This window comes from Schistocerca piceifrons, chromosome 7 (assembly GCF_021461385.2).
Source record: "Schistocerca piceifrons isolate TAMUIC-IGC-003096 chromosome 7, iqSchPice1.1, whole genome shotgun sequence".
NCBI classification, from domain to species: domain Eukaryota; kingdom Metazoa; phylum Arthropoda; class Insecta; order Orthoptera; family Acrididae; genus Schistocerca; species Schistocerca piceifrons.
This window is the reverse complement of record NC_060144.1, coordinates 95,339,873-95,361,403: the sequence shown is the minus strand read 5'-3', so window position 1 is coordinate 95,361,403 and position 21,531 is coordinate 95,339,873. Positions and strand designations below refer to the sequence as shown.

At 42.4% G+C, this 21,531-nt stretch overlaps 1 protein-coding gene across 1 annotated transcript in view; it reads right to left on the bottom strand.

Moving 5' to 3' along the window:
* Positions 1 to 20,805, bottom strand: part of LOC124805277 (GRIP and coiled-coil domain-containing protein 1) — a 106,750-nt gene extending 85,945 nt beyond the window's left edge. The window contains exons 1-3 of the mRNA XM_047265789.1: positions 20,700 to 20,805; positions 20,326 to 20,574; positions 20,038 to 20,195 (exon numbers count right to left, since the gene is read on the bottom strand). Coding sequence (XP_047121745.1) covers positions 20,038 to 20,195; positions 20,326 to 20,410 — 243 coding nt within the window. The 5' untranslated portion in view covers positions 20,411 to 20,574; positions 20,700 to 20,805. The remainder of the gene's footprint in view (positions 1 to 20,037; positions 20,196 to 20,325; positions 20,575 to 20,699) is intronic.
* Positions 20,806 to 21,531: the final 726 nt, after the last annotated feature.

Here is a 21,531-nt window from a genome sequence, read left to right as displayed (position 1 = left end):
ATAGTTCCTTAAACTTTGTTAACAGATCTTCTCGGAATAGTTTATGCCTACCTTCAGGAGTCTTCCAGTTCAGTTCTTTCAGTATCTCTGAGACACTCTCCAACAGATTAAAAAAACCTGTTATTATTTTGTGTTGTCCTTCTCTGCGTAATGTTCAATATTAACTGTTAGTCCTGTCTGGTATGGTTCTAGAACCAGTCGCAGAAGAGATTTGTAAGTAATCTCCTTTGTAGACTGATTTTCCATTTCCCCAGTATTCTGCCAATCAACTGATGTCTACCACCTGCTTTTCTCATGACTAAACCTATGTGATCACTCCATTTCATATCCCTACAAAGTGTTACAGACAGGTATTTGCATGAGTTGGCCGATTCCAACAGTGACTTAGTGATACTATAGCCATAGGATACTACGTTTTTTTCGTTTTGTGAAGTGCAAAATGTTATACTTCTGAACATTTAGAGCAAGTTGCCAATCTCTGCACCATGTTGAAATGTTATCTAGATCTGAATGCATATTTATGCAGCTTATTTCAGATGGTACTTCATTATAGATAACTTCATCAACTGCAAAAAGCCTGATTTTACTGTTAATATTGTCTGCAATGTCATTAATATACAACATGAGCAGCAAGGGTCCCAACACACTTCTCTGGGGTACATCCAAAGTTACTTCTACATCTGACAACGACTCTCCATTCAAGATAATATGCTGTGCCCTGGTGCAGTACTGAGTCAAATGCTTTTTGTAAATCAAGAAATATTGCCTCTGCCTAGTTACAGGGTGTTTCAAAAATGACCGGTATATTTGAAACGGCAATAAAAACTAAACGAGCAGCGATAGAAATACACCGTTTGTTGCAATATGCTTGGGACAACAGTACATTTTCAGGCAGACAAACTTTCGAAATTACAGTAGTTACAGTTTTCAACAACAGATGGCGCTGCGGTCTGGGAAACTCTATAGTACGATATTTTCCACATATCCACCATGCGTAGCAATAATATGGCGTAGTCTCTGAATGAAATTACCCGAAACCTTTGACAACGTGTATGGCGGAATGGTTTCACATGCAGATGAGATGTACTGCTTCAGCTGTTGAATTGTTTCTGGATTCTGGTGGTACAGGTACACCTGGTCTTTCAAGTGTCCCCACAGAAAGAAGTCACAGGGGTTCATGTCTGGCGAATAGGGAGGCCAATCCACGCCGCCTCCTGTATGTTTCGGATAGCCCAAAGCAATCACACGATCATCGAAATATTCATTCAGGAAATTAAAGACGTCGGCCGTGCGATGTGGCCGGGCACCATCTTGTATAAACCACGAGGTGTTCGCAGTGTCGTCTAAGGCAGTTTGTACCGCCACAAATTCATGAAGAATGTCCAGATAGCGTGATGCAGTAATCGTTTCGGATCTGAAAAATGGGCCAATGATTCCTTTGGAAGAAATGGCGGCCCAGACCAGTACTTTTTGAGGATGCAGGGACGATGGGACTGCAACATGGGGCTTTTCGGTTCCCCATATGCGCCAGTTCTGTTTATTGACGAAGCCGTCCAGGTAAAAATAAGCTTCGTCAGTAAACCAAACGCTGCCCACGTGCATATCGCCATCATCAATCCTGTGCACTATATTGTTAGCGAATGTCTCTCGTGCAGCAATGGTAGCGGCGCTGAGGGGTTGCCGCGTTTGAATTTTGTATGGCTAGAGGTGTAAACTCTGGCGCATGAGATGATACGTGGACGTTGGCGTCATTTGGACCGCAGCTGCAACACGGCGAACGGAAACCCGAGGCCGCTGTTGGATCACCTGCTGCACTAGCTGCGCGTTGCCCTCTGTGGTTGCCGTACGCGGTCGCCCTACCTTTCCAGCACGTTCATCCATCACGTTCCCAGTCTGTTGAAATTTTTCAGACAGATCCTTTATTGTATCGCTTTTCGGTCCTTTGGTTACATTAAACCTCCGTTGAAAACTTCGTCTTGTTGCAACAACACTGTGTTCTAGGCGGTGGAATTCCAACACCAGAAAAATCCTCTGTTCTAAGAAATAAACCATGTTGTCTACAGCACACTTGCACGTTGTGAACAGCACACGCTTACAGCAGAAAGACGACGTACAGAATGGCGCACCCACAGACTGCGTTGTCTTCTATATCTTTCACATCACTTGCAGCGCCATCTGTTGTTGAAAATTGTAACTACTGTAATTTCGAAAGTTTGTCCGCCTGAAAATGTACTGTTGTTCCAAGCATATTGCAACAAACGGTGTATTTCTATCGCTGCTCGTTTAGTTTTTATTGCCGTATCAAATATACCGGTCATTTTTGAAACACCCTGTACCTTTATTCAAGCTTTCAGTATGTCATGTGAGAAAAGTGTGAGTTGGGTTTCACATGATCGATGTCTTCGAAATCCGTGCTAGCTGACACTGAGGGGGTCATTTTGTTCAAGAGACCTCATTGTGTTTGAACTCAGAATATGTTCTAAGATTCTACAACAAATCGATATCAGGGATATTGGACGGTACTTTTTTGGATAACTTCTACTACCCTTCTTGTAGACAGATGTGACCTGTGGCTTTTTCCAAAAACTTTGCAGTTTTCTGTTCAAGAGATCTACAGTAGATTATACATGGAAGAGGGGCTAACTCAGCTGCTAATAGTGTAGAATCTGACAGGAATTCCATCGGGGCCTGGAGCTTTGTTCAGTTTTAATGATTTCAGCTGTTTCTCAACTCCACTGACACTAATACTTACTTCATTCATCTTTTTACTGATATGAGGATTACATTGGAGCAATTCTCCTCGGTTTTACTTTGCAAAAGAACATTTGAAAATAGAGTTAAGATTCCAGCTTCTGCTTTGCTACCCTCAATTTGAGTTCATCTCATTCACTAGGGTCTGGATACTAACTTCGGTGTCACTAACAGCATTTACATAAGACGAGAATATCATTGGGCCCTGAGAAAGAGCACTTGACAATATTCTGCTATGGTAGTCATTAAAGTCATCATGCATTGCTCTCTTGACAGCTAAATGCAGTTTCACTCAGCATCTCTCTATCTATAGCCCTACGCTTTGTTTTACTCTTACTATGCAGTAATCTGTTTCTTTAGAAGTTTCTTTACAGTGACTGTATACAGAAGAGTTTCCCTCCCCTTAAGAATTGTTCTACTGGGTTCATATCTATCTAGTGCATGGTCAACTGTTCTCTTAAACTTGAGTCAGAGTTCCTCTACATGCTTCTGCCCCATGGTGAAAGTTTCAAGTTGCTCATTGAGATATGACACTACTGATTTTTTATCTAGTTTATTGAAGATATGTATCTTTCTACTTCTTTTGGTTGTCCTTTGTACTTTGGTAACAATTGTTGCCACAACCATGTGATGGTCCCTGTTACCAATTTCAATGTGAACATCCTCAAAGAGGTCAGGTGTCTATTTGCTGCCATTAGATCCAATGTATTTCCATCATGAGGGGTTCCTAACTACCTATCATAGGCAGTTTTCAAAGAAGGCATTCAGTAAAGTTTCACACCATGTCTCATCATGCCCTCCACTAACAAATTGGTAATTTTCCCAATTAATTGTTGGATGATTAAAGCCTTCATTGGTGATTACATGATATGAATGGGGATCGTACCTACAAGTCAGCTGAGGTTTTCTGTAAAGTTTTCGGTTACTTCAGGAGATGAGTCTGGTGGGCAATAGAAGGGTCCAATTATCATTTTATGCGCAGCCCTTATACTTAGTCTTGCCCGAACCGTTTCTGCCTCTGTGGATTTGAATTTCTTGTCTACTGCAAAAAATACACCACCTCCATTTCCCATTTGCCTGTCCTTTTGATACACACACAAATTTTCCCCAAAAATCTCACTGCTATCAATTTCAGGTTTCAACCAGTGTTCAGTATGTGAGCTAAACTGTTTTTCATGAGCACTTCTGACTCTTGCACCTGGGGGTGGAATTTCTTTCAATCTTAAATTGTTACTTGTGGATTTCCTACAGCTACTGTTATCTGGATTGGATGGAGAGTCGCCCAATCAAAAAAAAAGTGTGCACCTCACACACAGTCAGCTACTCGAGTTGCAGCCTCAGTTTTTTTTATTTTTTTTTATTAATTTTGTTTTTAGGGCACCAAAACAACTAGGGTCATATGCGCCCATGTCAAAATTGTACAATTATCAAATGAGCAGCAACCAGTTGCAAGATCATGTTTTCTTTATTTACTTTTGCAAATCGATTTCAACTGATTAACAGCCATCATTGGTGCTTTCAATGTGACCCTGAGTAATAACACTGTCTTAAACAGACATCAAACATAAAGTTGACGTCTGTTTAAGACAGTGTTAATACTCAGGGACATGTTGAAAGCACCGATGATGGCTGTTAATCAGTTGAAAACGATTTGCAAAACTAAATAAAGAAAACATGATCTTGCGACTGGTTGCTGCACATTTGGTAATTTTAAGGTTTACGGTCGCTGCACAACTTGGGAACCATATGGAGCCCCCCATTCAAAACTGTACAACATGAAGACAAAGAGAAGAGTTAAAAACAACTACATATCAATACTAATCAACAAAAGAGAACACAGCTATGAAAAGGGATGTGGAGAAAGGTCTGTGAAATACGCCATAAAGAAATGGCGGTCCAGAGCAAAAACTTAAATGGCCTTCATCATATTGCTAAGATGGATAAAAAGTAAAACGGGGTCAACAGTCAGTACATTGTTGTCTAAAATGGCTGATAACTCAGACAGCAAACAAAAACGGAAATGTAAGCAGATAAAACAAGGGCATTCCATCAGAAAATGGCAGACAGTTAAAAGTTGGATGCAACATGCACAAAGTGGTGGGGGAGCACCACTTAACAACACAGTAACCAATACGCAGCCTAGTTAAAATGATATCCTCGCAGCGAGAGGGCCGAGATAAGGTCATCCAAGCCACTGGGATAGGCTTCATAGCACGAAGCTGGTTCCCATGAAGGGAAGACCACTGGTGATGCCAAGGTGATACCACCTGCAGACAGATGGCAACACAGAGATCATCAGAGGGAATGTAAGAACTAGCAGACTGAGGTACGAAGACTGCAGCCTTGGCAGCAGCAGCAGTCTCGTTTCCTGTCAGACCGATGTGACCAGGAACCCACATAAATATCACAGTGGCTCCATTAAGGGTGAGCAAGTGACAGCTTTCCTGGACCCCTTGCGCTAACAGATGGATGGTGTGCAGCACACAGAGACTTTGAAGGCAGCATCTGCGTACAGACTCTCAACCAGGCTATGTAAAAGGTGTCAGTGGCCAAAAGGATGCCACAATGGTGGATAGTACTGTGATGGCGTAAGAGGGACGGACATGCAGATGCATAAATGAAACACCCATAGTTCAGTTTGGACCAGAAAAGGGACTGGTACAAACCGAGGGTAGTTTGGTCTGCACCCCAGGAAGCACCACTGAGGACACATGGGACATTGAGGGACTGCATACAGCAGGCTGCCAGGTAAGTAATACACATGGGAGGACCAAGAAAGTTTCCTATCGAAAATGAGCCCCAGGAATTTCATGGTTTCAACAAACAGATGAGCAACAGGCCTAAAATGTAAAGACAGTGGAAGAAACCAATTGGGCCACCAGAAATGCATACAAACAATTTTGTCAGTGGAAAAACAAAAGCCACTGTCAGTGCTACATGAGTAAAGATGATCAAGACATCACTGAATGTGCCGCTAAATGGGACAATTCTGTGGTGAACTGCAATACATGGCAAAATCATCAATGAATAGGGAGCCGGAGATGCCTGGCGAGAGACAGGCCATTATAGGGTTAATGGTGATAGCAAAGGGGGATGACACTCAAGACGGAACCCTGAAGCACACCATTTTCCTGGATACAGGTGTCCGACAAGGCAGAACCCACATGTACTTTGAAAACTTGCTCTTTTGAAAATTCCTGAAGAGTATTAAATGGGGCAGGTGGCCAAAGAAGCCCCACGTGTAGAGAGTATGGAAGATACCAGTCCTCCACCAGGTGTTGTGGGCTTTTTCCAGACTGAAAAACAAGGCCACAGTCTGGGAATTCCGCCTCTCCGGGGGACACCACCTTGACAAAGCACTGTCCGTGTTGGTGGAGAGGCATGCCTATCCACTTGAAGCTGAGGGCTATGCCAAAGATACAGGATCTACTGCCGGAAAGACCTTAGCCGATGGATCAGACTAAGAGTGTACCACAACGTCTTCCTTATCCACACCTGGTCCTTAACCAATTTCCTGCCCCAAACCAAGGTGTGATGCGATCCATGCCAAGGGGTGTATGGCACATGAGAAGATGTGTTGCAAATGGAGCCTTAGGGATACCGGGCGACCTCGCTGAGTAAATAGCCTTACCCCGCATGGGGTTTCCGTGGTCTGGGCTGAGTAGATCCCCAAATCTCATGGGACCAAGATGGACAGGAGTGACAAAAATAAATTAAAACAAACAGAGGGGCAAACTGAGACCTCAGACACCCAAACATCAGGGTCAGGACTGATGGAATGCATTCCCACTACTGAATCAGACCTGAGCAAGAAGTGGGAATTGTAACTGACAAGTTTGACCAGATCACAAGATTAAAGCCTTGTCTGGGGCCCAGAGGAGGAAACTTCTCAAGGGAACAGAAACAAAAGCAAGGAAAAGAATGGCTTCCAAAACAAATGTGGAGGGAATTAAAAGGGCTTGAGCCTAAGAAAAAACTGTCTCAGGTTGAAGGGGATACACAGACCACCACAAAGTCAAAGACAGGTACCAAGAGGAAAAGGGATGAATCTAGGACTCCCTCCTCTCAGGATAAGCAAGCCCAGAAAAAGTTGGGGCAGGAAATAGGGAGACAGACCTACAGTACTGCAGCCTCAGAGTTTAAGATGGCAGTTATCCAGGAACGCTATCCACTGGTAGGCATCACCTCGCAGCAGGAGCAGCTCGTACAGATGGCCCTCTTTGATAAGATTGGGTGGGGGGGATACTGGTCCAGGACCCAATTTCAGGAGGGTCTATCTAGATCGCAGTGCCCTCATTTTTGTCTGCGAGGGGGTGAATACAGTGCCCATGATATCCCTGTGGGAGGATACGAAGCTGCTGGTCAGGACCGCAGCTGAGCTGCTTAAGATCACAAAGGTATCGACATGGGTACTATAGATCCCTAAAGATGCCTCTCTAAAAACTCTGTTTGAGAAGATAGTGGTTCAGAACCCAAAAGTCTCGACAGAGGATTGGAGGATAATCAACCAGAAGGCTATGCCTGAAGGACAAACCTTGGTGGTGGGGGGGTCATAAGGAAGTCCCTGAAGGCGATGCGAAAGCAAGACCTGAAATTGTTTTTAGGGTTCTCGCAGGTTGCCGTCAGGATAATCAAAGACCTCAAAGGCAATGATGGCAGCAAGACGGAGACTCGAAGTGCTACAGATTAATCTGCAACACAGTAAAGGGGCCACTGCTGCCCTGAGTCATCTCCTGGGGACACAGGAAGTTGACGTGGCCCTGATACAAGAACCTTACTTATATAAAGGGGGTGTATCAGCCTCGGTGGCACTGGAGGTAAGCTGACTTATGCTAGAAATCCAAGAAACTCCAGAACATGCATCTATGTGAGACATGGAATTTCTTTCATGCCAATGATGGATTTCTACTCCAGGGACCTGGTGACCATCAGGATGCAGCAACGTGAAGAAGGTATCATGAGGAAAATTGTTTTGGTCTCAGCATACCTCCCTTACGAACACAGCTCTCCTCCTCCCTTGGAGGTGAGGAGACTGACAGATGCTTGCCATCAGGAAGGCAACCACCTGGTGGTTAGATGTGATGCCAATGCCCACGACCTAGTGTGGGGCAGCAAGGACACCAACAGTAGAGGTGAGTACCTTCTTCAATTTCTCTTGTCTAACAACTTGATGGTCCTGAATAGGGGTGACAAACCTACATACAGGAATAGCAGAGGGGAAGAAGTAATTGACATAACCTTTGGTTCCATGATGATGGGCAGCTATGTCAAACAACGGCCTGTGGCATTAGAGCCATCCTCATTGGACCATGTGCATATTAAATTCATGGTTGAAATGGGAATCAGACAGACCACGGCCTATAATAATCCCAGGAAAATGGACTGGGAGACATATAGGAGGGACCTTGATTTAGACTTATTGGAAATTAAAACCTCGATAAGAAATCCAGTAGAGTTTGAGGAAGTAGCAAAGGCGAAAGTGACCTCATACCACGAAGTGCACAAATAGGAGTATGCCTTGGTAGAACACTAACTTGGAAATACAAAGAAAACAGGTATGAAGACTGTTTAACCTCTCGAGATGTAAAGGACAATGGGCAAAATATTGTGAGGCTCTTGTCAACTACAACCTTGCAATTAGATAATCAAAGAAGGCATCCTGGAAGGAATTCTGTGAGGAAGTGGAGGGCACGGCTGCTCAAGCAAGACTTCACAAAATTGTCAATAGAGTATCAACTAATCCAGGAGGTACATTGAGGAAGGAGGATGGGGAATATACAAAGACAGCACATTAGACGCTGGAACTGCTCCTCAAATCTCACTTTCTTCAATATGCTCTGGCGGATAACATACACCAGAATGTGATTCCTGGGAGACACTGGTTCTCAGGCATTCAAAGAGAGGACTGGGAATGACCAAGGAGAGTGTCAACATCAGTAAAATCCAATGGGTGGTGGGATCATTCCAACCGTTCAAGTCACATGGCCCAGATGGAACCTTTCCAGCTCTCCTGCAACAGGCAGGAGAGAATCTTAGAGTCCTATGCAGATTATTCAGGGTTATACTAGCAGCAGGAATCATTCCCAATGCCTGGAGGGGCAGTGAAGGTTGTCTTTATTCCAAAGCAGGGAAAATTGATCATACCAAGGCTATGGATATGAGACCAATCAGTCTGTCCTCCTCCATTCTTACAACGTTGGAAAAACTGGTTAATATACATGTTGAGGAGAGAGGCTAACTAGGGCTCCTCTACATTCAAACCAACACACATACCAACGTGTATGATCTAGGACCACTATATGTAGTGGACAAGGGCCACACTTAGTGGAAGGAAGGTAGAGGCTACCATGATGAATGAAAAGATGGTAATTAATACCACTAGAAGTTGTCCACAAGGAGAACTTTTGTCCCCTTTATTGTGGGATCTAGTGGTGAACAAACTCATTGAGGAACTGAATTCCAGACAATGCTTCTGCCAAGGACACGCAGATGACCTTGTCATAGTAACACTTGGCAAATTTACTGACACAGTTGGGAATTCTTGGACATAGTGTGCAAGACTGGTCTATCAAACAGGATCTCAGGGTTAATCCTAAGAAGAATGTTGTGGAAACATTCACGAAGAAGCACATCGAACACTCAAGTTGGAATCTAAAGCTTTTCGATGAAACTCTACCTGTGAAGGGGACAGTCAAATATCTAGATGAGAAACTAACATGGACCCCACACATTAAGAGCATCTGCCCCAAGGCAAAAGGCACTCCATTGAGTACCAGAAGAGCTTGTGGCTAAAACTGGGGCCTAAGCCCCAGAGGTATGCACTGGATATACACCACTGTGATTAGACCTTGGATCTCCTATGGGGCCGTAGTGTGCTGGAAGAAGGTAGAACAACAGGGTGCAGCTAAGGAGCTTGCTGGGGTACAGAGACTCTTAGCCATAACAGATGGAATTAGCAGCACACCAACCACTGGGATGGAAGCCATGTTGGATGTGCCTCCACTACACCTTTGGGTCAAGATGACGGCAGCAGCTGGTGCATACAGATTCAAACCTGGTAAAAACTTGATCTCACTGGGATATCCAGAATCACACACTAAAATAGTGAGTAAGGTAAATATAGGAATGGCCGGGGAATGCCAGCCGACTATATAACAACTCCCAACTGCTTCAACGCACTTGGGCCGGGGTGTACAGCATTCAGCCAAGACCGGAGTGCATCATCTCTCTAGGAAAACTGGCCTCGGTATTCCAAGCTGAAATTACTGCAATCAGGGCGTGTGTGGAGGAGCACATGTGTAGGTGCTACAAGGACCACAGCATCTACATCTATTCAGACAGCCCTGAAATCATTGGCAGCTCCTGCAACAAGATCTAAGATTGTTACAGACTGTCACAGGGCTCTGGTGGAGCTAGGGGGAAGCAATAGGATACCTATGGTCCATAAACAAAAACATGGTAAGGTAATGATGCCAAAGCCATGTTTTAAAAGAAGCTCTATAATCCTGGGCTTAAACAGGAAAGATACTGAATTCATGGTTGGACTGATGACTGACCACAGCAATTTCAAAACAGACCTACATACAATGGGTATAATGGAAGAAGGCCCTAAATGTAGGATCTGTTATGAGAGTGAAGAAACTATCACACAAAGTCTTCACATTGGAGAGCAAGAGAGACAGAATTTTTGGGACAACTAGACCTGAAGAAACTGTATCCAACATAGAACTGGTAAAGGGATTCAAATCCACATTGTGCAGCAATTAGTAAATTGTGAGACTCGAGCCACCATACCAGTCGGGCATGAATCATACGTCCCATCACCTTGCAAACACAGCTGGTGAGAGAAATGGGGCAGTAGCTGGAAGGAAGATGTTTGTCCTCACCAGGCTTAGGTATGGGTATGAAAGTGTCTTCAGGCCAGCATATGGGAAACGTGTCCTCTGCCCAGATGCGGTTGTACGTATCAAGCAGAAACTGCTTGCCCGCAAGAGAAAGGAGCTGCAACATCTGAATGTTAACAGCTTCTGGCCCTGGGGCGGAGGATCGGGATGAAGTGAGAGAATGATCTAGCTTCCTCAAAGTAAAGGCGACATTACAGCATTCACGATTCTGAGAAGAGAAGGGTATCACCCGATCTGCCTCTACTCGTTTCTGGTGGAGGAACGCAGGGTGACAGTGGGAGGAGCTTGAAATATCTGCAAAATGGTGAGCCAAGGTGTTAGAGATAGCAATAGAGTGCACAATGACACCGTCTGCTAATGTCAGGCCAGAAATTGGGGAATGGATCTCGGTCCCAGAGAGCCATCGAGGGTTGGCCCACGCGACAGAAGAGGGAGTGGAACTGTTAAAAGAACTCGTGAATGAAATCCAACTAGCGTTTTTGCTATCCCGAAGAACGCGACAACACTGTGCACGCACATCTTTATAATGAATGCAGTTTGCCAAAATAGGATCATGGTTAAAAAGACAGAGAGCACATCTCCGCACGCGAACTGCGTCACAGCACATCTCAGGCCACCAAAGGGACACAGCGTTGTAAAGAGGAAGTGTAAGGAATGGAACGTTCTGCAGCTGATGACAACAGGTGTGCGATGAGTCTGAAAACAAGGGTGCTCCTGTGTTAAGGCAGAAGACCTTAAGTTGATTAAGAAGGCCAGCCAAGAGGACACCTCTCCGACAGGTCTGGGAGAACCCCAAAGGGTATAATGCGCATTAAAGTCACCAAGCAACAGAAAAGGGTGAGGCAGCTACCCAATAAGCTGGAGGAAGTCTGCCATGGTGACATCAAATGACGGAGGGACGTGAACAGTCAAGGAAGGATGTGAAAAGATCAAATGAAGAAGGAAAAGGCAAACTACAACAACTTGAAGGCAGGAAGATGGGTTGACTATGAGTATCATCCCATATGAGCAGCATGACTCCCCAATGAGATGGAATACCAACCTCAGGGAGGAGGTCAAAATGGACCGAGAAGAAATGCGAAAGATCAATGCCGTCGTGAGGAAGCAATTTTGTTTCCTGAAGGCAGAGAACAAGCGAATGGTGGATGCTGCCCGAGTCTAAGACCAGCCATAAATCCTCTCTCCTGGATCTAAGGCTGTGAATGTTCCATTGGAGGAAACTCATGACCAGGAAAAAATGAAGGGGTGTCACCTTGGCGGTTGCTGAGTGCCAGCCTGCAAAGACTCACTGCTACAGGGCATGGAGGCAGGATGATTCTGCTCCATGAGGTCTATGGAAGTGTCAGCTTTCTTCTGCTGGCAGTCTGTGGAGTCTAGCACAGAAAAATGGTTAGTGGTATGCACCGGTGATATGGAAGCCGGCCAGGTGATGGTATCATGTGGCGACACAGTCGAAGAGGATCTTCGAGTCAGTGAAGGGAAAAACTGTTTTCCTTAGTTTGACTTCTTCAAGCCTTTCCGGTTAGCAGAGGAAGACTCAGGTGTTAGTTGGCTGGAGGAAACGTACGAGGTCTTCACGGGAGTATTACTTCTGTGTTTTCCAGCATGCCAGTTGTGTAGCTCGTGACTTCACCTCTGAGGCAAGAGGTTGATGGTTTGTTGCATAGCTGGATGAGCAGATGGCAATGCTACCATAACACTGGGCGATTTCACAATCTCAGTGCTGAATCTGATGTTACATGTCTGCATGGCCATGTTCTACACGGAGTGAGATGTAGCAAGATCAATATTGTGAGTGCCTGACGGTAGAACGCAGGGTTTGCGACTAGCCGATAACTTGCGAGTGACCAGTTAAGGCACTTTTTCCTTTACCCAGATCTCCTGGACAGCCCGCTCATTGAGATACATGGAAAAATCTCAAGAGGTGGCGGCATGGTTGCCATTGCAGTTGATACAGTGGGGAGAAGCAGGCGGACAATCGTCCTTGTGCACATCCCTACCACAGGTTACACATTTTGCTGGATATCGAGAAGACATTCGAGTGTCGTTGAAATGATGACACTGGAAGAAGCGCATTGGGTTCAGAATGTATGGTCAGACTGTGATAACATCATACCCTGCTTTGATCTTGGATGAAAGCACCACTCAATCAAAGGTGAGAAAAAGAGAGCACATGGGCACTAAGGAGGCACCTACCTTTTTCATCACTCGATGGATGACACTCCGATCAGAGAGGTATGTTTGGATTTTGGCTTCAGTCAGACCGTCGAGGAGCCTAGGGTAAATAACACCACGGGAAGACTTCAGAGTTCTATGGTCTTTGACATGAATGTGATAGTCATGGTGAAGGAAAGCAGTAAGCCGTTGTGCTCGAGAATCAGAAGTAGTCTCAAAAAGTAAAAAGCCAGTGCGGAAATGAGAGCACGATTTCACAGGGCTTTTTTCACAGAGCCAGGAATTGCATCAACACCTTTCTGAATTATAAACTGATTTACCATTGCAAAGGACTGACCGTCTTCAGTACATGAAACCACAAGGAACTGTGGTGCAGTTGGGAGGGTCTTTGAATCGGGAACTTCGTTCCATTTGTGTTTGGTAAACATGGGCTGCAAAGATGATGATTGCCTCATTGTGAGAAAATTGCCCATGATTGCCACCATCTCCGATGGTGCGCTCCTTCCAACTGGGGGCCCCCTTCACAAAGGGGCGCACCTGCCTCAGGTGATTGTTCACACCTCCCGAAGCCCTGACAGAAAGACCAATCAGAAATTTGGGAAGGTAGCAGCTCAGGCAATCACCCCTCCCCGGGCCTGGGCTGTACTAGGGGGTACACACAAACCCTACCTGTCGACCCAGGGCTGGGAATTACCTGTTACCCAGTCACTTGTATGCGTCAAGATGCATGGACCGGCCTTCAGGAGCACACAGGAAGGAAGAAGAAAAAGAGGAGTCTCGAATGGTGAAGCGGAGGAAGGATAGGAGTAGGTAAACGAAGAAATGAAAAATGAAAAACAGTGGAGAGACTGTTCTTACGTTAGCTACGGACAATGTGGAATGTTTCCAAAAACACTCGAGTTACATTCCGCAAGTGAGGGGAAAAAAGAATAACAAGAGAATAGACATTCAGCACAGAGGGGAAAAGATATTGCAAGGACTGGGGTCCTGTAGTAACCCAGCACGAAACGCCAAAGAGTGGCGAGCCCCCTGTGGGGGCAGCCTCTGATGTGTGGTGCACACCTGACCTATTTAGGGGGACACTACATTCCTCAACCCCATGGCGCTAGTCCAGGATGTCGCAGACTAGCTTGTCACAGAACCTTCAAAGTCTCTGGTTCAGTCCTTCCACACAACTCAGAACCACAATTAATTCTGTGAACAATGCTGCAAATTGTGAGCTTTGTTGAAACCTCGTGAGCAAGGCTGATCATCTTAACCTCTGCCAGTCATTGGAATGACCCAACAATGACCTCGGAGCCCAGACATGCATAATTTGTTCCAACATGTGCTACAATTTGTAGTTGGTTGCACGCTATTTCCTCAATGGCTGCCAGAATAGCATCTACAACATGATGAATGAGGCCCCCAGGGATACACACTAAAAGCTCGTGGTGTCCTTTCCTGTCCCTTGCTGTTATTTCTCTAAAGGCTACAATCATTCGCCATATGTTTGAATGCCTTCAATTAATAGACCCCATACCCTTTTGCATTTGCCTCCTCCTGACACCGGACAAAACATGTTTCCCCAAAACATGTGAAGTGAGTCCCACTGGCTCAGTTTCAATTTCAGTGAAAGACAGCACCTTATTGGTTAGGAGGATCAGTGCAACACACTGACTCTTCCCTGGTCTCCATCCATCCTGTACAGGATGCTTCGATCTACCATTGATATGCCACTCACAGTCAAGTGGACGGGTAATGACAGGTATTGTACTTTCTGCAGAGGAGACAGGTTCCACAGGAGAGAGTAGTACCTGAGTTACCTCTGGTACATGTATCACAGGTACATGACTTTCCAGAGCTCTCCCAACACACTGATTCACAGGAGTTGCCAACTGACAGTAGCCAGGGTGATTTCCAGCTGCTTATGAATGTCAACCAACTCATTCTGTGTTTGAGAACAGCATTCGCAGTGGGTCTGCAACTTTGCTGGTGCAACGTATTATATGGCAGTGAACAAATAACTTTCACTTAAGCTGGCTGATTATCTTTTAACCTGTTGAGATAAAAAGTTACTAATTCCCCATAAGAATTGAAGCAGATAAACAAAATGAGGTTCCTACTAAGGCAACACAAAAACCTGTGGTACAAATTCCTAGTATCTTAAAACATTTTGATGTTAATTAGTTGTTAGCAAACTCAAAAGTAGAGTTAATTTATGATTCCCTCTTCAAGGGAAAAACTAGATTTAACACAACATGTTAGCTAGAAAATCTGTACAGTATCTAATCACAAATGCTGATTTTCTACAAACTGCTAGTATTATGTAAAGGACAATGGCAGCTTCTGAAAATTCTCAAAAACACACATTTATTTGCTCTGGTATACAATGAAATTCAGAGGTGATGCATTCTTTGGCTGAACTGTGACCCACAAATGCTGATTTGCTATGAAATAAATTACATATCCAAAACATTCATAGCGGTAACTTACAAAAATAGTGTGATTGCACAATGAAATTAGAGAATGATTGTTCTGAATGAGGATAGCCCTGTCATTCTCTAAAATTTCAAAAGACAGCCTAATTTACCATGGCACTCGCGAATGTTCAGAATTTCACAATATATCACAATACAAATGGGTATTGATACAATCAATGAAAAATTATGCAGAAGCAATGCGACACTCTACTCTGACAATGCAACTCTCTACTCTGGCCATCAATAGTTATTTTGCTGCCCAAATAACAAAACTCATCTACTTTTAAGCATCTTGTTTTCGAATCTAATTCCCTCAGCATCACCTAATTCCATTATCCATGTTTTGCTTTTGTTGTTGGTCCTCTTACATCCTCCTTTCAAGACACTGTCCATTCAATTCCACAGCTCTTCTAAGTCCTTTGCTGTCTCTGACAGAATTACAATGTTATCAGAAAACTTTGAAGTTTTTCTTTCTTCTCCCTGAACTTTAATGTATACCAAATACGATAGTTTTCTTACTTTTGTATTACCTATGTTTCACAATATCAGCATTGCAAATAAAGGTTCATTTAGGCATCTTAGCAGTTCTATGGCATGCTTCTCCTAATTGAATGTTAACTCAATAACTTAACACAGTCACCCTCCGCTAACTGCTTGTCATCAAATTTTACACGTATGCATGGGCCAAGTGTGGAGAGGGGAATCTCTGTTGCATTTTCTGAACTGCATATGGTTTGTCTTTTTGAAACTTAGTGACCAAGAAATATCTGTGAACCATTTAATAATGACTACAAAAATTTCATTAACAAATATTCTCCGAACTATGCTTGATGCACTATTTACTGCAATGTTTGTACCATCTGCAAACAAAATAAACTTGGGATTTGGTAATATTATTGATGAAAGATCGTTACCACACACGAAAATTAAAAGCTCTGCGATAGAATCTTCAAGGGCGCCACATGTAAACAGGTCCCAGTTGGATAATGGCTGGTGGCTCAATACAGACTTTTTCCCATTGAGACTGTTTCCTGTCAGAGATACCGGTACAATTTGAAACATTTTGCAGTATTTCCTGCTACTCCATAGTATGCTAGTTCACTTCAAGGGATATGATTTACACATTGAAATGCCTCTGACAAATCACAGAATATACCAGTAGCCCATAATTTGTCTAATAATGGAATTACATTATTGTTGTATACAAAGAAAATGTAAAGAATAAAACAGAGCTTGTAAATATCCTTCGCACTATTGGAACCTTTAAGAAATTCAAACTGTAACTTTGACAATATATCATTTGTAGCCACATGCTTAAAAATTTGCTTTTATAACACATGGTTAGTGTGATATTGGACCCTCCCCTCTCCCATCCCCCACCCTCCAAATCTTGGTTGTGGTGACAGGCTGAGCTACAGCATAGCGTAAGGTCTACATCAGATGGAAAGGTGACAACTTTGTTGAATGTGAATGTTACATAAAGGCAGCAGTAAAAGAGTGACCAGTAACATAGCCCAATGTTTACATTCACACCATAATTAAATGCATTTTACCATATTTAACACATTTTTCATCACAAAAACTAAAATTATTAGGTAAATGCACAATGCGATAGAATGGCTTACTTTTATTACTTTCAGTCCCTTGGAGTTTATGGAACAGTTTTCGGTTTAAAATTAACAGACAAATGGAATTTTTACGTGACAGACAAGGGCTGTCTGAATCATGTCACGTAGTTCTATAGAGGTTAACTGAAAGCCCCTATTTAAAAAGTTGTGTGTGCTTGCAGTACCCCCCCTCCCCCCAATACATATAAAAATGTGTATTGATTACAAGAGCTGAACTTTAAGACATGCAAACTATAGTGACTGCAACAATGATAATTCAACTCATAGTCAAACACATGTGAACCACTTTGGTGTTACTCTTTATAATGCAATTCCAACATAAATAAATAGGTCTAGTAAAGAAACAGATTTTAGTGCAAAGTTAAAACATTTCTTGTTGAGAAGATTACTTACAGCACAAGTGAATATGTTATGCTTGCATAAATACTAGATCCTCATTTACTGTTGAGTACTTTTTCATCTGTTATCAAATGTACCACCTATTCTCTGTGTCTCTTTGTATAAAAATGTTTCTACTATTGGTTTTTGGTTTTCTCTGGTGAATCAGATGGAAGAAAAGTTATGATGGATATAGCGTTGGCAGCTGTTCATATGCCTAAGTATATTTTTCATCTTATACACGATATTCTGCAGACTAGGTACCTGTGATTTACTTTCTAAAACAAAAAAAGATAGTTAAGGCAGTGTTAATGCACTGGACTGGAATTTAGGAGGAGCAGTGTTTGTAGCCCACCCAGCATCCTGGGTTTTCCCAAGTTGCGAAGGTGAATGTTAGAATGTTTCTTCTGTTTTACGGCCATGGCCAACTTCCTGCCCTCCCCTTGCCACCTAATCGTATGCTACTTTATATACTATTATTCATATTACACATTCTTGCCTCCAGGATAGTGACTAACTTGAATGTTACATGATTATCCATTTGTTTCCTCCTCCTTTTCTTCCCAAAACCTCTTCATTCTTTCGTTGTGTTATTTTTTTCCTTTGTTCTGTCCACATTTTGCCTCTTTTATTCCTTTCTTTTACTTTAAATTTTGTGTTCATAATTTCTCTCTTTCATTTATTATTTCAATACTGATTCCTTATTTCTTTAGGTCTTTATTTCTTGACACCATTTTTTTTTTAAATTGAACTGTTTATTACATAACAAATCCTCTTTATGAGTCTGTTGTTGTTAATTCCATATATGTGTCCATGGAATATTAGCTGGCATTTTCTGTTCATGTCTGTGTTTTCATATAATTCCTTGGTTGGTCTCTTAATACATATACCATCTCTGTGAACTGCTCTAAAAATTTTCTGATGATTTTATCTTCTATTTTTTTTCTGTCTTGTGGTGCCTGATGTTCCAGTTGTGGTCATTTCTGAAGCACGGAGTGCTTCTGGTAGTACAACTGCACCGAAGTGCCTGAGTTTAGCATGTCATGAAATATTTCTTTTATTGTGGTGCATCCATGTAACTTTGTACACTCTCTGAAGTTCCTCTGTTCTGTTGGATGCCTTGTCTGATCCTCCTTTTTGTATATATTCCCCAAAATATTTGAATTTTTCCACTCTTAATCTTTCAGTATTTTGTGTACATGGCTTGGTGGTGGTCATTCTTTCTGTCCATGTATTATGGTTTATGATATGATATTTGTAGACCTGTTTTCACAGAGATTTCATGCAATATTCCAGTGCTGCTTGTATTTTGTTGCTGGGTACTGCCAGGTCACTTGCAAATTCCTGGCACTTTGTGATCATCTTGTTTACACACATTCTTCCTCACTGTATTCCTTTCACTTTTGCATCCTATTGTTTGATAATTTTGTCCAAGACAATGTTGAATAAAAATGATGAGAGACTATCACCTTGTCTGTCCCCAGGGGTCTCTCGAATGGGTCTGAGATTTCTCCCATAAATTTTATTTTTGGTTTAGTGTCCCTACGTGTCTGTTGAATGAGTGTCCCAGTTTTTCTCTCTATTCTATGTTCTTCTAATGTATCAAAGAGAATCTGCCTGTCTATGGAGTCCTAGGACTTCTTAAAAGTCCATAAATGTGACTACAGCATTGTTTGTCCGTTTGACCTTCAGGAGCAATTGTTCAATACAGAACCCCCCCTTTTCTGAAGTCTACTTGGTATTCCCTTATCTTTGTATCAGCTTGTGGTTCGAGTCTGTTGAGTAACACCTTGGAGAGAATTTTGTAGGTGACCAGAAATAATGAGATACCTCTGTAGTTATTAGGGTCTGTCTTGTCACCCTTTTTGTGGAGTGGGTGAATCAATGCACATCTAAAAAATGAAATTAAACATATATTAGAGAATGAACAAGTCTCCAATGAGTATTTTGGTGCATATTATGCACATATACTGAAGATACATAACGCAAAATGCAAGGATGATCTGCTATGTGACTTTTACCAAGGACTTCATCTAAAATTTTTGTGAAATATTCTTTCTTATATGGATGTTTAACTTCAGCATGTTTCAGCCAGTGGGGAAATGTTCCAGCAACAAATGTCTGGTTACACAGATAAGCACTAAATTCAAATGAACACATTTTAATTAACTTTTCTGATATTTTATCACAACCACTATAATTTTTATTTTAAAGTTTTTATAGTACACAGTACTTCTCCTGGTATGGAGAGGTTCATATTCAAATTAATGAAGTTATTTGCAATTGTTCGTCTGATATTCCACGTCAGTATCTACTAACTGTAACAGTGATTAACTGCTTGTTCAAAAGTTTTGGATCACTGCACACATCTACTAGCAATGTCTCACTCCTAATGCCATCTGCTTACTATCTGTGGTTCTACCAGTCTCCTGCATCATTACATTACATACTATATTTTTTACCTTATGTAACCATCTTTTTCTCACAATTCAGTTGCTTAGAAGGCTGAATCTTAATATTTTACACAATGTCTTGTAATGAGCTAGTGCATCAACACCTTAGAGAAGGTTGGTGATAAAGTCACTCAACTTTCATAGATGCTTGGAGTTTTAACTCATACATATCAAATTCTAAACACAGTGCAGGTATTCGACATGGAAAAATTGAATGAAGTTATAAAAAAAATCCTGGGCAGTTTTCTGGACACCTCTCACTGGTAAGAAAGTTAAGGTATCTTACCTTCTCTGATGCACCAGATGTACTGGCATCATCTTTCTCAGGTATGGAATTTTCGTCAGTTGGAGGATGAGTTGATGACTTTGACCCACTTATTGCTTTCAGACTGGCTTCCAGGGCTTCCTTTTCTTTTGACAGCCCCTTATATGCAATAACAAGGTCTGCAAAAGAAGTAGTGTTACAAAGTGTTTTATTTATGCACTGCTTAGTCTGAGGTTTTCCCGTTATAAAATATCAGAATATTTTCTCTAGCATAATTTCATCTCTCCTGTAGGCCTTCGTGTCACATACCTCTTAATTTAGTCTCATATCTTGCTATCTGTTGCTTTTGTTTCTCCACAATGCTCACTAAATCTTTTTTCCCCATGCGATCCATGGTGTTATTGTGTTCCCGGCCGTTGTATTATGCTGTACTATAGCTGACACACGGCAGCGAAAGTGACAAATGAGCCATTTTGACATGTGGCAATATCATCGAATTGCTAGCAGTACAAATCACTACTATAACTGCTATGACAAAGTTCTAAGACTTTTCCGCTCCTGGAATATATTGATACAAATTGTACTAATTCAAAGAAGGTAACATTGGGTAACATATTACAGTCCTCACACAACTGTATTCCACATTGTAAACACAACAAACAATATTCTGAAAGAACGCCCACCTCAGAGAGTTTTAAAATTGCAAAGAAGTTAAGCAGTGTGTGAAAGTTATTTCACACAATTCTAAATTAATATTGCTGCTAATTCTAGACCGTTATTTTTAGTAGGTCTATAGTCTAGACGCACAGTAGTTAACTACATTATTTTCTTGTCCAAGACACTGCATTCTGGGACACGTTTATAGCACAGTCTAATATAACAGTCGCGACACTTCGCCTCGATTTTGTTGCCTACAGCGCCAGCAGCGCCCCAAGCGGCTGTTAGGTTACACTGTGAGTTCGGCGCGATCGTGAAGGAGAATAGTGGTTGTTTATTTTGATTTTTACAATGGCTTTTACTGGCGGGAGCGTTTGTAGCGCAATAAATTGCACCAACAACAGAAAGAAGACACCAAAGCTGTCTTTTTTTAGGTTTCCTAAGGATCCTGAGAGGTATAACCATCATGTTACTAAACTGTATCGTCAGGATTCACTTGCAAACTATATGTGTATAAATGATGAATGTTTCGTTTTAGGAGCAGAAAATGGCTTGTTAATAGCAGGCGAGAAGACCTCATGAAGAAAGACCCAGTGTACCTGTATAGTAATATTAGATTTTGTTCGCTACATTTCGAACAAAACCAGTTCATGAACGCAGACAACAACAAACTCGTGTGGAATGCAGTACCCACCCTGTTTGACATTCCAAATAAGCCACCTCAGCTGACGATGAAGAGGAAACTGCCACAAAGATTCGACAGTCAATCTAAAGCAGTAAAACAGTCCTATGACACAGAAGCAGCTGGTTCAGCTCACCATGTATCAGTGCCAGATTCGTGTGAATCGTCAACACAGA